General features: G+C 58.5%; 1 protein-coding gene across 1 annotated transcript in view; it reads right to left on the bottom strand.

Moving 5' to 3' along the window:
• Nucleotides 1–1,615: 1,615 nt before the first annotated feature.
• CAPN15 (calpain 15) overlaps nucleotides 1,616–14,013 on the bottom strand; it is a 47,244-nt gene continuing 34,846 nt past the window's right edge. The window contains exons 3-12 of the mRNA XM_074158643.1: nucleotides 10,644–10,852; nucleotides 10,228–10,411; nucleotides 6,788–7,011; nucleotides 5,704–5,829; nucleotides 4,879–5,031; nucleotides 3,965–4,126; nucleotides 3,450–3,679; nucleotides 3,134–3,294; nucleotides 2,701–2,879; nucleotides 1,616–1,793 (exon numbers count right to left, since the gene is read on the bottom strand). Coding sequence (XP_074014744.1) covers nucleotides 1,616–1,793; nucleotides 2,701–2,879; nucleotides 3,134–3,294; nucleotides 3,450–3,679; nucleotides 3,965–4,126; nucleotides 4,879–5,031; nucleotides 5,704–5,829; nucleotides 6,788–7,011; nucleotides 10,228–10,411; nucleotides 10,644–10,852 — 1,806 coding nt within the window. The remainder of the gene's footprint in view (nucleotides 1,794–2,700; nucleotides 2,880–3,133; nucleotides 3,295–3,449; nucleotides 3,680–3,964; nucleotides 4,127–4,878; nucleotides 5,032–5,703; nucleotides 5,830–6,787; nucleotides 7,012–10,227; nucleotides 10,412–10,643; nucleotides 10,853–14,013) is intronic.

Raw genomic sequence — 14,013 nt, 5'->3', positions numbered from 1 at the left:
TACAGGGATTACTGATCTGATTTACAATTGATAAAATATCCTATGTTTCTTAAGAGCTGGACAGTATTTACAGGGTTAAAAATATTCACAGCTCAGAAAGACAGAAAGAGAAAGGAGGAAAAAAAGTGAAGGACGAATGATGCGGAGGAGGAAGGAGCAGGGAAGAGAGAAAACAGATCAACAAACAGAAATACGGACAGAGCTTGGCTCAGCAGCCCCGGCCCGGGGTGGGGGCGGGAGGGTGCCAGGGCATCCCACCCCCCGTACACCCCTCGGGGGGACACAGAGGGACAGAGGGACACACAGCCCGCACCCCCCCCTGCCCAGCCCGGCTGTGGGCGCAGGGTTTGGGGCGCAGGCTGCCCCCCCAGCACAGTCCCGGCATCTCCCACCACCCCCCAGCTGCAGGTCCACACAGCCTGGGAAGGAGAGGGTACCCTGGGGGACCCCCAAAACACACAAACACACACACACACGTACACACACCCCCACCCCACCCCCCACCCCCCCGCACCAAGCCAGAGAGCCACCATGCCCTGGTTTTGGGGCGGGGGGATCAGCCCCCAGGGACAGTGGCCTCACGAGGCTCGTGCAAGCCTTGCTCTTGTGCTCACAACCTTCTGCAGGACTTGGCCTCTGAAGGATGGGGCTCTCTGCTTCCCCCCACCTCCCCCCCCCAAATCACTGCCCCCCGAGCCCTGGGTCTGTACCTGCTGCCCTTCACCCTTTGCCCCCGCAGGGAAGTGCCCGGGGGGGGCTGAGCCCAGCTCGGGGGGCATGGCTTCTCTCCAGGCACTGCTTTCAGCGGCCGCCTTTGCATAGTAACACGTGTGTGACGAGTTGAAGGGGGGTCCCCGCTGCCGCAGCCCCCCCCAGGCATCTCCCCGTGGCCCTGCTCCTCGCCCCGGAGGGCACCTCTGCCTTTTGCCCCAAGATGCGGTGAAAACCCGGCAGCGGCAGCTTTTTAAAACAACCCGGAGCCCTCTCCCCCCCGGCCCCACGGCACGGGGGGGCACCCAGGACGGGCAAGGTGGATGGGGGGGTCCAGGCACCGCCGGGGATCCCTGCCACGAGCAGACACGGGGTGACCCCAGCACCCCCCGTCTCGGCTGCGGTGCCACCTCGGTCCCGGCAGCGGACGATGGGGGGGACAAGACAGTGGGACGGGCCCAGGGACAGACGGAGGGTCACACAGACGGACAGACGTCAGAGGTATATTCTTATTTTTTGGGGGGGGAGAGTCCTGAGCGTGGTGCCTGGGAAGGGCCTTGACAGCAAACTCCAGCCCCCCCCAACTTCTCCCGCAGCCCCCCCCGGGGCCGGCCGAGGGTCCCAGCGCGGGTACGGGGCAGGTGGGATCCTGAGATGGCCCCGTGCCCCCTCCAGCCGCTCCTCATAAAGTGCGTGGGGGGGGCAGGGGGGGCCGGGGCGGTGGGCAAGAGCTGGTCCTGGCCCTGAGAGCTCACCCCGGCCCCACGGCGCAGGGCAAAGTGCTGGGTGTGATGCTCCTGCTCTGCCCCACGGCTCTGCCCCACGGCTCAGCGCTGACACCTCGGGGGGGCGACCCCAGGGGAAAATAAAGGGGGAGCGGAGCGGGGAGGGGGGAGGCGCTTCGTCATAGGGGCCGGGGGCCATGGAGGCCGGCGACCTCGGGGGTGAGCAGCGGGTTGTGGGTGCCCTTGGTGGACATCCAGTCGTTGAGGAAGGCCTGGGTGGCTTTGCGGTGGGCCAGGCGGTGGGTGATGGAGAAGCCGGCGTTACCCTCCAGCTGGGAGAGGATCACCAGCACCTGCCTGCAAAGAGAGCGAGGGGCTCAGGGCCGGGCGATCCAGGGAACCATGGAGTAGGTTAGGTTGGGAAATACCTTGAAGACCATCAAGTCCAACCATCAGCCCAACACTGACAAACCCACCACTAACCCACGTCCCTCAGTACCACGTTGACCCATCTGTTAAATACCTCCAGGGATGGTGACCCCACCACGTCCCTGGGCAGCCTCTTCCAACACTTGACAACCCTTTCTGTGAAGAAATTTCTCCTCCTGTCCCATCTTAACCTCCCCATGAGGTTGTTTCCTCTTGTCCCATCACCTGTTCCTTGGGAGAAGAGACTGACCCCTCCTGGCTACCCCCTCCTTTCAGGGAGTTGTAGACAGCGAGAAGGTCTCCCCTCAGCCTCCTTTTCTCCAGATTGAACAACCCCAGCTTCCTCAGCCGCTCCTCAGAAGTTCTCCAGACCCTTCTCCTTGCTCTCCAGACCCTTCACCAGCTCCGTTGCCCTTCTCTGGACACGCTCCAGCCCCTCAATGTCTTTATTGTTGTGAGGGGCCCAAAACTGGCCACAGCACTCAAGGTGGGGCCTCACCAGTGCCCAGTACAGGGGGACGGTCCCTGCCCTGGTCCTGCTGGCCACATGTGAGATGTTTCCTCAAAGCCCTTTCTGCAAGGAAGTTGGTTCCTGGGAGAAAGCCCTGTGTGTAGAGCTACGGTGTCCCTGTGCTGGGGTCTGCTTGCACCATCGCTGACCCCAGGAGCAGAAGCAGCCCTGACACTCACAGTGTCCGTTCCCACCAAGAACATGGTCCTTGGTGGAATCTCCCACCCATCACAGTCCTTGGCAGAGCATCCCACCCTCTGCCCACCCCTCCCTGCCACCTCTGCCTTGCCCCAAGCCCCCTGCCCACCCCTGCCTACCCCAGACCTGTGCAGGGGGGGGACGCTGTCCTGTGTTTTGAGGCTGCCGCGTGTGGAGACGACGTTGAAGCTGTCGGTGCAGTCACACTGGACGTGCAGGTAGGACTTGGGGTGACGGTTCTCCACCACCACAATGAGCCCTGCCCAGCCGTGCGTCAAGTAGTAGCAGGTCATTCCCTCACGGCCCTGGGGCAAACAGAACGGTCAGGGGTGGGGTGAAGCCTCCGGGCACCCCCCCCTCCAAATCTCAGCCCTTGGACCAGCATCTTCCACCTCCAGCCCATCTGCTGGGGAACCCCATGCTGCCCCAGGGAGTGTGGCATCCATGGGACTAGGTGACACAGCCGTGACACGGCCCTGCTGGACTGAGGATGCAGCAGAGGCAGGGTCCAGGCTCCCGCCGGCAGCATCACCCCCCTCCAGCCCCTGCCTGCACCCACCTCGTGGCGCTCCCCCTTGTTCTCGGTCAGCAGGATGATGGCGTCTGCCAACGTGGTGGGTTGGGCCTCCACCTGCTCCACCATCACCAGGCGGGAGCTGTAGATGGCCAGGATATAGCTGGAATAATCGGTGGCCGGTCGGCTGCTGGTGGGACTGGATGCTGCAGAGATACACACGGAGGAAGCGGGGGGGATCAGTGAGACTGTCACCAAGCCACAGCCCCTGGGAGCAGGGTGCTGCTGGGCACCCACGGTGAAGATCAAGGGCTCTATCACCTCTGCCTCCCCCAAGGTCTCCCCCAGGAGTGTCCCTTACCCTGGGCGGTGGTGGGGCCTGCCAGGGTGGCGCTCCAGTGGTTGAAGGCACAGCACACCACGGCGTACTCCCCCGGCTCCAGCATCACGTCGCAGTTGACGAACTTCTTGACGGCTCGTTTGCTGTGAGCCATCAGCCTGCCCAGGCTCAACTTGTTCCCACTGGTGAAGGTGGCCCGGAAAACCATGATGCACAGATCCAGCAAGTGGCTGTCCACCGTGTCCGACCGCCTGTTGGGAGGGGGAAGAAGGATCACACGTCACCTGAGTGTCACCGCACAGAGCAGGTGGAGACCACGGGCAGGATGGTGGACCCAGAGGAGATCTTCCAGGCAATCAGCCCCAGGAACAAAGCTTGGGTTTAGCTAAAACATGAGCAGACCTGGAAGAACCACGATGGTGGCCCATCCCTGAGCTCTGTCACCCCATGGGATGGCATGGGGTGAGAGGGCGATGTTTTGGGGATTTCTCCTGGGTCAGGGTCACCGCCTGCAGCCCCTCCACTGCCCAGCTCACCTGCTGCCCTCCTGGAAGAGGGCAAACTCCAGGGCGGCACGCTCCAACACCGTCAGCGATGTCACCGTCACCGGCCCGTTGGCCTTGTTGGGGAACATGCCCTGCACACGCACCTCGTGCCAGTCCGAATGGAGCTTGCAGATGTCCACGGAGTCAAAATACCTACGGGGAAGCTGGGCTCAGCCCCGGTGGGGTCCTCGGTGGGCGCACTGCTCTGCCCCCTGGCCCCAGCTCGCTGTGAGCAGCAGGGACCCACAGGTCACCTGCACCCCCCCGGCGATGTCCAGCCCCGTTTTGAGGCCAGTCTGGATGGGGCTTTGAGTAACCTGGTTACTTAAAGATCACCTAGTTCTAACCTCCCCATCAAACGTGCCACTGTGGTAACTGGAAAGAGCCAGGAAAACAGAGCCATGGAGATGCTGGGAGGGCTGGAGCCCCTCTGCTCTGAGGACAGGCTGAGAGAGTTGGGGGGGGTCAGCCTGGAGAAGAGAAGGCTCCGGGGAGACCTTCGAGCCCCTTCCAGTCCCTCAAGGGGCTCCAGGAAAGCTGGGGAGGGACTCTGGATCAGGGAGGGGAGCCCTAGGAGGAGGGGGAAGGGTTTGACACTGAAAGAGGGGAGATGGAGCTGAGATGTGGGGAAGAACTTCTTTGCTGTGAGGGTGGTGAGAGCCTGGCCCAGGTTGCCCAGAGAAGCTGTGGCTGCCCCATCCCTGGAGGGGTTCAAGGCCAGGTTGGAGGGGGCTTGGAGCAACCTGGTCTGGTGGGAGGTGTCCCTGCCCAGGGCAGGGGGTGGCACTGGATGGGCTTTAAGGTCCCCTCCAACCCAAACCAGTCTGTGATTCTATGACACCCATGTCCCATTTTCTGTCCCCTGCCTGGTTTCCCTCCCCACAGCCTCCTGGGCACTACCGTACTTAATGAAATCGCTGTACTCCATCCAGAAGACGCCTTCACTGCTGCCGTGGGGCATCAGGTCATGACGCAAGGGAGTTGGCCAGTGTGGCCACTCATCGGACCAGCTGCCATTCCAGGAGAAGCGGCCCCAGGGGTTTCGGAGCCGCAGTAACCTGGGAGATGGGGAAAAAACAGCGTCAGAGGCCCAGGAGGAAGGAGAGCACAAGGAACATCATCTTTGAGATGCTCTCCCAGGTCTGCAGACCCAGCCAGCCCCTGCAGAGGTCACCATGCCACTCCTGCCCTTGCCTTTCAAAGCCCTCGCAGCATCCCAGAACTAATTTGCTGCCCCCACCACAGCTGCAGATGTCCACATCCTGCAGCTCTGGACCTGCTGCGGCTCCCTCTGCCCTCAGGGAAGGAGCTCAGTGGAGAAGAGGCTGCCGAGCGTGTGCCCAGGAGTGACGTGGATGAAAATGGGGCTTCATACAGCACCCAGAGTTTCGGGGGTGGCACCCCTTTCTACCCATCCCCCCCCTCCAAAGGTGAGAAGGATGCTCTAACTGACTTGAAAGAGCTCAACTCAGTCCTCTGAGGCTTGTGAGACAACCAGTTCTGCACCACCGTGCATCCTGGAGCAGCACAGCCCTGGACGTGAAGCCAAAGCCAGGTTTATATGACAACAGCATTGATGTGACACCCTGGGATGGAGAAACAGTGCTTGCTGGCCATGAGGATGGGACACCAAAGAGTCCCCGAGGTTTTGTCCAGCATACACTCAATTGTCTGTCCCCAGGGTTGGCAGAATGTCTGCTGTACCACGCCAGCCTCCACCCCGAACTCACCTGAAGCCCTGGACGTCCCGCACGTCCAGGATGGAGTAGGCGTGCCGTGGGCGCAGGCCCATGCTCTCATAGGCCACATCGTCCACCTTCATGTTGCCTCCGCCACAGGACGCGCCCATGAGGAACCTGCACCGGGGACAGCAGAACCCTCGGTGTCCTGCCAGGCCTGGCACAGCGGTGAAGCTTGTTCCAACCGCTCGAGGCACGGGACAGACCACCCCACTGGAGGCTCCTCGATATTCCCTCTCTTCCCACACCATGAACCTCCCCGGAGCAGAGCCTGGGCAGCAGCGAGCCCTCTCCCCGCGCTCACATCCACACTTGAGCCCAGGCTCCATGGTGAGTTTCTCCCACCAGTGCCCTCACCCGCGGGGCCAAAAGCTCTGCCCACTCACGGCCCAGCTTTGCCCAAACCTCACCCATTTTCTGCCAGGCCCTTGGGTCCTCCCCATCTCTGGTGGCTGGCAGGGCTCAGCCACCTGGCAAGCCACTCTGCAGGGGTGAGGACGGGCTATTTGGGGCAGGAGGTCTGCACCATGGGGGGAGACCACGTTCTGGGACCTCTGAGCCCCCCATGTGGCCCTGTTCTGCAGCTGGCAGGAGGAACCCTGCCTTCAGCCATCCAAAATCACTCTGATTTCCACCACGCAGAGCCCAGGAACCTGACTGCCCTCCTGCTCCTCCTAGTGATGACCAAGAGGTCTTCGCTTTTTGCTTTGTCTCCCATAGACCGTGTATAGTCATGCCCAGGATGCCAGGTATGGGTGGGAGAGACGTGCAGGGTCAAGCACTTAACAAAACCTCAAAGCGAAGCAAGCAGGTTCAGTGCCAGCCACCCCAAAACTCCCGCCAGACAACATACAGGGAAGTTCTCCAGGATTTTAAATTCATACGAAAATTAAACAAAGGAGAAATAATTTCTTAGAGCTTGGAGGAGGAGCTCTGCCAACGCCCCAAGGGTGGTGGTCTCCACCCCAGCACTAGCCCTGCTCCTCTGAGCCTCTACCAAGGAGAACGACCCCCCTCGCCCTCCCATCTCCGAGCGTCCCTGCTCCTGCCACGGCGCCCTCCTGCCTCCTCTTACCCAGCCTCCTTAGAACTCAGCATTTTGGCCCAGATGAGGTCAGTGTCAATGGGCTCCTCGCGAGGGTTAGTGGAGCTGACCTGCAGCATCAGGCTCTCGCAGGGGGCACCCGTTAGTGTAGCCAGGCCTTCAATAGCACGCCCTGCCTGGAGGGCAAAGTACGAACCATGAAGCTTGGCCAGCGCCTTCTCAATGAGGGCGACCCACAACTGCTTCCTCTGGGCCTGTGGAAAGAGGGAGAAACACGTCAGGAACCGCCCGGGCAGGAGAGGGGAAAGCAAAGACAGCGTGCACAGACAAGGTCCTGGGCTGAGCAACACAGGACTAACTTCCCTTCCAATGCTGGGGAGAACTCCACTTTTAGAAGACTCTAGTGTCTGAATTCATGAAAATATTCACTTTACAGCCAGGTCTGGGATGTGGGATTCAAGGTCTCGGTGTTTTCCAGCTCCCCAGGTGCAGGGATGAGGAGGAACGAGACCCGGGCACTTGACCCAAGCTGCCGACAGGGTTATTTCATACCATGAAAACCACGTTCAATATAAATTAGGAAGTTTGCTGAGGAGTTCTCTCTCTCTCTCTCTCTCTCCCTTGATGGCTGCCACCCTGAGAACTCCTTGCCCCGGTGCCAGAGTCCTGAGCCCTTCCCTTCCTCCCGAAGCCACAGCGTTCACAGGGTCCCACATTGGCTGGGAGTGCACGGCTTCTGCGGCTGGAATGGGCTGGGGATAGTCCTGGTGTATCATATATTAATATTGGGATTGATATTGGTTTTTTAGCATTATTGTTAATTATTTAGTCTTATCCTATTAAATCTATTTATATTTCAACCCTCGTGTTTCCTTGTTTTCCCTAATTCCCCTTCCTGGGTGGGGAGGGGGCATTGGGTGAGAGAATAATTGTCTAAATGACCATAAATTGTGGATTTTCTCAAACCATAACAGCCCCACTCCCCCAACCCCTGCCCTCCCGCTGCGATGAGGAGCAGCATGGCCAAGCCACCAGGAGCTTGTCCACAAGAGGCCAAGGGTGACCCCGTTCGCTGCCTGCTCAGTGGTTTGTTTGCAGAGTTTAATTTTCCTTGGGGAAACATCCTGGAATGAACACCCAAAAAAACCCGGGCGCCACCAGAGTTGCACCCCGGGGTGCCCAGGCAGGCAGGCTGGCAGGGGTGGGTGTCTGCTTCAGTCTAGGAAGGGACTAACGGTCCTTTCCTTCTGCTTCGATCTGGATTTAAAAAGGTTTAATAATGGAAAAGGGTATCGAGCACATCTGGAACAGCTGCCTTGCACTGGCACATCATGGCAAACCCGACACGCCTTTGGCGGAGGAGGGCACACGCGGCTGTGGGACCAGTTACATTTCACCCATGGAACAGAGACGCTGTTTCAAGGAAAAGCTCCAAAAACTGCCAGGGAGAGGGGTGAAGTCCTCTACCCCCGCCCAGGGCTGGTGGCAAGATGTCATTACGAGATGCAAATTTTACAGGGAGGAAACTCTCCCCGACGTCGCTTTGCTCTGGTGCCAGGCTGCTCTTGGCATCGTTAGGCTAACGACGGCTTCAGAGAGAAACAGAAGCGGCATTAATGCACCCAGAGGTTTGCGGAGCCTCCATTGGCCACGGCAAGGCGGGCTCAGCCTTCGCCACTACCCCCGAGCCACTGTGGCCGGGTCCTTGGCGTGACACGGGGTGCTGTCACCAGCCGTGCTTCGCTCCTGGGCAGGTTGAGGTTGGGGGGGAGGCACCTCCGCTCCAGCCCCTGCCTGCAGCCAGGACGCCAAGGGGACGGCGTACGAGGACAGAAGGCAAGGAGACACTTACAGAAGGCGAGGAGACACTTGCTGGCCTCCGGGTCCCCAGTAAATGGGGTTCGGTACCCGGTGCGTGGAGGGCAGCGGGGGAAAAGCACTGGTACAGTGACAGTGTACGACTCCCAGGTGGCAGCCGAGAGCTGGGAGAGGAAAGGAGGGCAGTGGAGATTTCTTTCCGATGGATAACGCAAGCTTACAAGTGCTTTTCACTGCTTTTTGAGTCCCTCACTCAAATCCATGTTGTTTATTTCTGCCTGAGCCGCAGCCAGGGAGCTTCGGTAAGAGCCTGGTTTTCCTTTATTTTTAAAACTCTCCAGTTTTTCCATTTTTAGCCCCCACATTCAGCTCGCACAGCTAAAGGCTCAGCAGAAAAATCTCGTCACGATTCAGATGCCCCTGGAAACAAAGGCAAGGCAAAACCAGCTCATGTGAAAACCTTCTGTCTTCAAAAAAAAATAATAAAAAATGCAGACTTGAAATTTTAGGAGAGGAAAGATGGATGGAAAAGAAAAAAAACCCAGACAGGCAAATCTTATGCTGAAAATGATGTGTCTGACTGGATTCTCTCTGTCTACTGTGAGGCAAAATGTAGACATAGATGACTACTTCTTCCCCTCTCCGAGGTTTCTGCTTAACTGGACCCGTTTTGCCAACCAGTGTCCTGTCCTGGCACCTACGTACGATGCGCTTTGGGGCTGTGAGTACTTTAAAAGAGAGGATTGGGATTTGCAGGACAAAATCCAACCCAACAGTCCCGTGTCCCTGTCTCCTCCCGACAGCAGCACTTTGTGGTGTTTGGCAGATTTTGCCGCCTGCGTTTCAATAAAGACGTTCTCAGTCTCCTTCATGGACGTGATCCCAGCGAGCGCCCCTGGGCCTGGCAGGCAGGGCAGGGCAGAACGCGCGATGACGTCCCCAAGTGGCCCAGGGACCTTCGTTCATCCTGGCAGATGCCACCCCAGTGTGCTCAGAGCAACTGGACGGGCACTGGCTCGAAACGGGCTGATTTCTCCTTTCCCCTCCCTCTCCACGGTCCCTCCCTGGCAAAGCCAAGCTGCCAGACCTCCCCGCAGAGGAAAGAAGCAGCTTTCCCTCAGCAGGGCAAAGCACACGGGTGAAACTATTTTCCTTTTGCTGGGAAGAATAAGGATGGCTTCTCCTTCAAGTAAGAGCAGGGAAGAGCGCGGGAAAACCAACTGCAAATGAAACTTCTCCATGGCAGCCTGGGAAATGCCAAAAGGGGGCTAAACAGATTTGGCTGAAGAGTTCCGCTGTCCTGAAGGTGCGGCAAAAAGTGGGGTTCTGAGCTGCAAATGCCCCATGCAGCCTCAGGCGAACCCCAGAAGCACTTCTTCCCACTGTTTCCATCAGTTGTCTCTGCGGGGAAAGCTGGGGATGAGCATCTCCCTGCCCCTGGAGCACTGCCCACCCCCTCCCGGCACCCCTGCCCCCTGTTTCCATCAGTCCTCTCGATTGGGAGAGCTGGGGTTGAGCCTCCTGTGGAGCACGGCCCACCCCCATCCCCTGTTTCCATCAGTCCTCTCTCCTGGGAGAGCTGAGAATGAACATCCCCCTGGAGCACTGCCCACCCCCTCCTGGTACCCCTGTCCCCCCCCAGGGCCGCTGACCTGTGAGAAGAGGAGGTACCCGCACTCATCGCAGGGCAGCATGTCGTCCACCAGCACCGTGGTCCACGTGCCATCCTTGCACAGCCGCACCTGGTAGGCACCCTCGGGGCACAGCGTCCTGGTGATCATCACCCTCTCCACCAGCTCCGGCCGCTCGGCCAGCACGGCCAGGGCGCTCAGGAACCTGCCGGGGACACGGGACACGGGACGGTCTCAGCGGGACACGGGCAGGCAGCTGCCCAGCCCTGCGGTGCGGGGGACCGTGCTCCTCAGCCGCTTGGGAAGGGGTGAGGAAGAGGATGGGGTATGCGTCTGGGGGGATAAATGGGTTTGAGGAGGGTGGAGGGGTCTGATCTGGAGCTGGATGAAGGTGGGGAAAGGAGGAAGGGGTGTCAGCCCGGCTCGGTCCCCCTTACCAGCAGTTCCCCAGCAGTCCCTGCAGGATATCCGAGGGCCTGGGCGTCCGAAACACCGACCACTTCACCGATCGGTCTTTGAAGATGCTACAGTTGATTTCGTGGGGTCGCAGCCACTGTTTCACCCTTTGCTGCACGTTGTCACCTTCCGGGAACCCCACGGATTTGGGCCCAGGGTGGAAACTGTCATCTACAAAATTGACTTTGTTCTGCAAGGGCGAAAGGCAAGGAGAGCATCAGCGCACAGCTGCACGGCACCGGGCTCCCCGGGGCATCCCGGGATGGGGCTGGCAGGGAAAACCTCCCTCTGCACCCCAGGAGTGAGAGCGGAGCCCCCAGTTACTCCCATTTGGCCCTTCTGACGCCGTGGTGGGGAGCAGGTCCAGGGCCAGTGTCTGCTGGTGACGGCACAGTGACATTTTGTGGGTCAGGTCCAGTGTTCAGCCCTGCCACGAGCCGGCTCAACTCTCCGGGCCGCCACAAAAATCTGCCTTTTTCCGTTTCACGGTACTTTGAGAAGGTAGAATGTATTTTTAGAAGGGTAAAATATATTTTAGAAGGTAGGATCTCTCATTAAGAAAGAATAATACCAGATACTTGGTATAAGCAATAAATGTCTCGCTAATGAATATACCCCTGGAGAAGAGCAGGAGGCTGATAATAAGGAACATCCCAGGATGTTCCATCCTTATTTCGATGCCACAGGAGGCATCGAAAGCGGCTGAAAAGCAGCCAGCTGCTGGATCAGGCATGAAGTCAACCAGAGTTTGCAGTAACTGGGGGAAAGATAAAGGTGGCAGTGGGAGATCACGACCACCAACTCAACTGGGGGCTGAATTGGACTACCCCCTCTCCCCCCAGCACGTGCATTTCAATTAAAGGACCTTGTAACTTTAAATGACCAGGAGAGACTGTACTAACCTATAGAAATTGTTAAGGTACTAATCAATAATTATAATTAAGGGTGTGTATTTCTGTGTTTTGAACCGTATAAATATTCATGAGAGTTTTTAGGCCGGGGGGGGGGGGGGGGGGGCTGGTTTTGGGCATGACCACCCAGCACCCGTCTCTGCAGAAATGCCATAAATAGAGAATATCTCTGCTGGGTGTGTACATTGGCGTCTGCACAGGGGGGACACGGCCCCGTTTTGGGACAGCAGCACCTCCCCGGGCAGGGACCGTCTCGCACTTTGTGCTGGTGCTAAAAGCCGGACCGTGGGGGACCTTGGCCGCCTCTACAAGTGACAAAGCCGGCGAGCAGCGAGCCTGCCAGGAGCCACCTGGCAAGTAAATGCTCCTCGAGGCCAGCCCTGCGCTCCGGAGGGGACACGCTGGGCTTGGCAGTCCCCTGTCACCCCCGAGGCGCAGCCAGGGAGGAAGTTAGGGGCAGGTTTCCCAATTGGATTCAGCCAGACCACAAAGAGGCAAGAAATTCCCAAGCCAGGGTATCCCACGTCCGAGCCCCCCTGCAATAGCCGACGGGTATTAAATAAAATAGAACGGACTGAAGGGCAGAAAATCCGGTGGGTTTTACTCCCAGAGGCGGGATTGAAGCACAGAACTGCAGCGAGGGGAGAGGAGCAGCTTCTTCAGACAGTTTAGCACAGGGTGAAATAACAACTGGGATTTCCTTGTCATTGTTAATTAAATGAAATTAAGTTCTTTCAGCAAAAGCCAGCTCTAATTTAAATTAGCTTTTACGCACACCAAACGAGTAGTTGTCCTCCCTCCTTTGTCGCAATCCTACGTGAATGCTTTCTACGTGGTGCCTCAATTAGCGCTTCCAGCTTCTCCGGAAGGATGTTTGTCACCTAACAGATGTCACTGCTCAAATACTGGGGTGGGCCAAAATGGACACGTCCCAGGGCTCGCTGGCTTTCTCTGCCCTATCGGCCACCAATCTCATCTCGCCACATCCCAGCCTCTCGGGGCTCAGCGGGGGCTCCCCAGGTCCCCCCCTCTGGTCACGGAACAGGGCACCAGTCCTGGAGTCACCGCCTGTGGGCATCACAAGCTTTCTGTCCCCTGTGGAGTCGCTGTGGTGCTTTGCCAGGCAGCAGGGGTGGAAGAAGCCTTCAGCCTCATGGCCAGGGTCTCCCCAGGGCCAGGACAGCAGCCACAGACCTCACCAGCATGATGACAGTGGCAATGTGAGAGCCACAGCAGCGCAGTCCCCCAGCAGCGGCAGGAAAGCCTATCAAGCTAATTAATCACCTTTATACCGTAATGTCTCCCTTCCCATATCTCGAAGTGCTTTAGAGAAGTTGTCACTATCAATATCCCCGGAGATGGAGGGGAAGAAGAGGCAGCAGAGCTGCAGGGGCAGTGTCAGAGCAGCAGGGACAGCAGCCACGGCAGCGATGAGCCTGCTCACAGACGACGTCCTGCTCCTTATTTCTCCTGCAAGGGGACAAATCTGGACCTCCTTCGCTCCTCCTGCTCTGCCAACATCCCTCTTCATGCCATTTTGGAGCAGAGACATGGCCTGTTCTGCTGCCACCTCCCCGGGACCGGCCAAGGAAGGCTGTTACTTGCCCAGCTGCCAGTAGCCAACTGTCTGATGGGTGGAGAAGAAGGAAAACAGAGCTGGGGCCTCTCGCGGCACGTGGCAGAGATGCCAGAGCAGGGCACCGACAGCAAGAGTCCTGGGTTGTCCTTCTAGCTCTGCAGCACGTGTTTATGCATGTTGTTATTCAGAAAGGGGGAAGGATGGTTAATCCGAGAAGTGTGGGACAGCGGGATAAACGAGAGAGGGGCCAGCACAAGACAGGGAATAAGATGCCCGGTGTGGAAGCAGCTAATGGTCATCTTTGCTGTCCTCCCAGATGGAAGAGAAAGGTAAAGCTAAAAGAGGGGACCACGAACCGAAAAGTGTTGGAAAAAGCACCCCTGGAACAGTGGAGGAGGGAGCACCCACAGCAGGAGCTCGAGCAGAAGTCAGCACAGCAAGGCCAGCTGCTCCATGGGACATGGGGGACAACCGGCAGAGGAGAACTTGGCCAGCCTGACACTCTCCTCCAGGAGACGGCTGAGCAGCCTGTGGACAGAAGGAAGCTTGGGGGCTGCCTCACACCCAGCCCCAGCAGGAGTGTTGGTGGGAGGCTGTAGGTCCACCAAGAGCAGAGCAAGCATGAGTACAGGAGTAGATCTGTCCCACCGTTGGGGCCAGTGTCCTTCCCCGGGACCTGCAGAGCCCTTGGCTCACCATAACCAGTGGCAGAACATAGCAGAGACTTAGTTTTAGGGGGATTTTCAGGAGATGGCCCACACTGGTTTACCAGCTGTTGGCATAGCGAGCTGAATGGGCTCAGCCAGGGCTCCAAGCAGAGCTGGGCTGGATGGGGCAAGTCAGATTCCCCTGGCAAGCTGC

This window comes from Numenius arquata, chromosome 14 (genome assembly GCF_964106895.1).
Source record: "Numenius arquata chromosome 14, bNumArq3.hap1.1, whole genome shotgun sequence".
Taxonomy (NCBI): Eukaryota; Metazoa; Chordata; class Aves; order Charadriiformes; family Scolopacidae; genus Numenius; species Numenius arquata.
The sequence above is the reverse complement of the archived record's forward strand: the minus strand, read 5'-3'. Positions and strand labels throughout refer to the sequence as shown.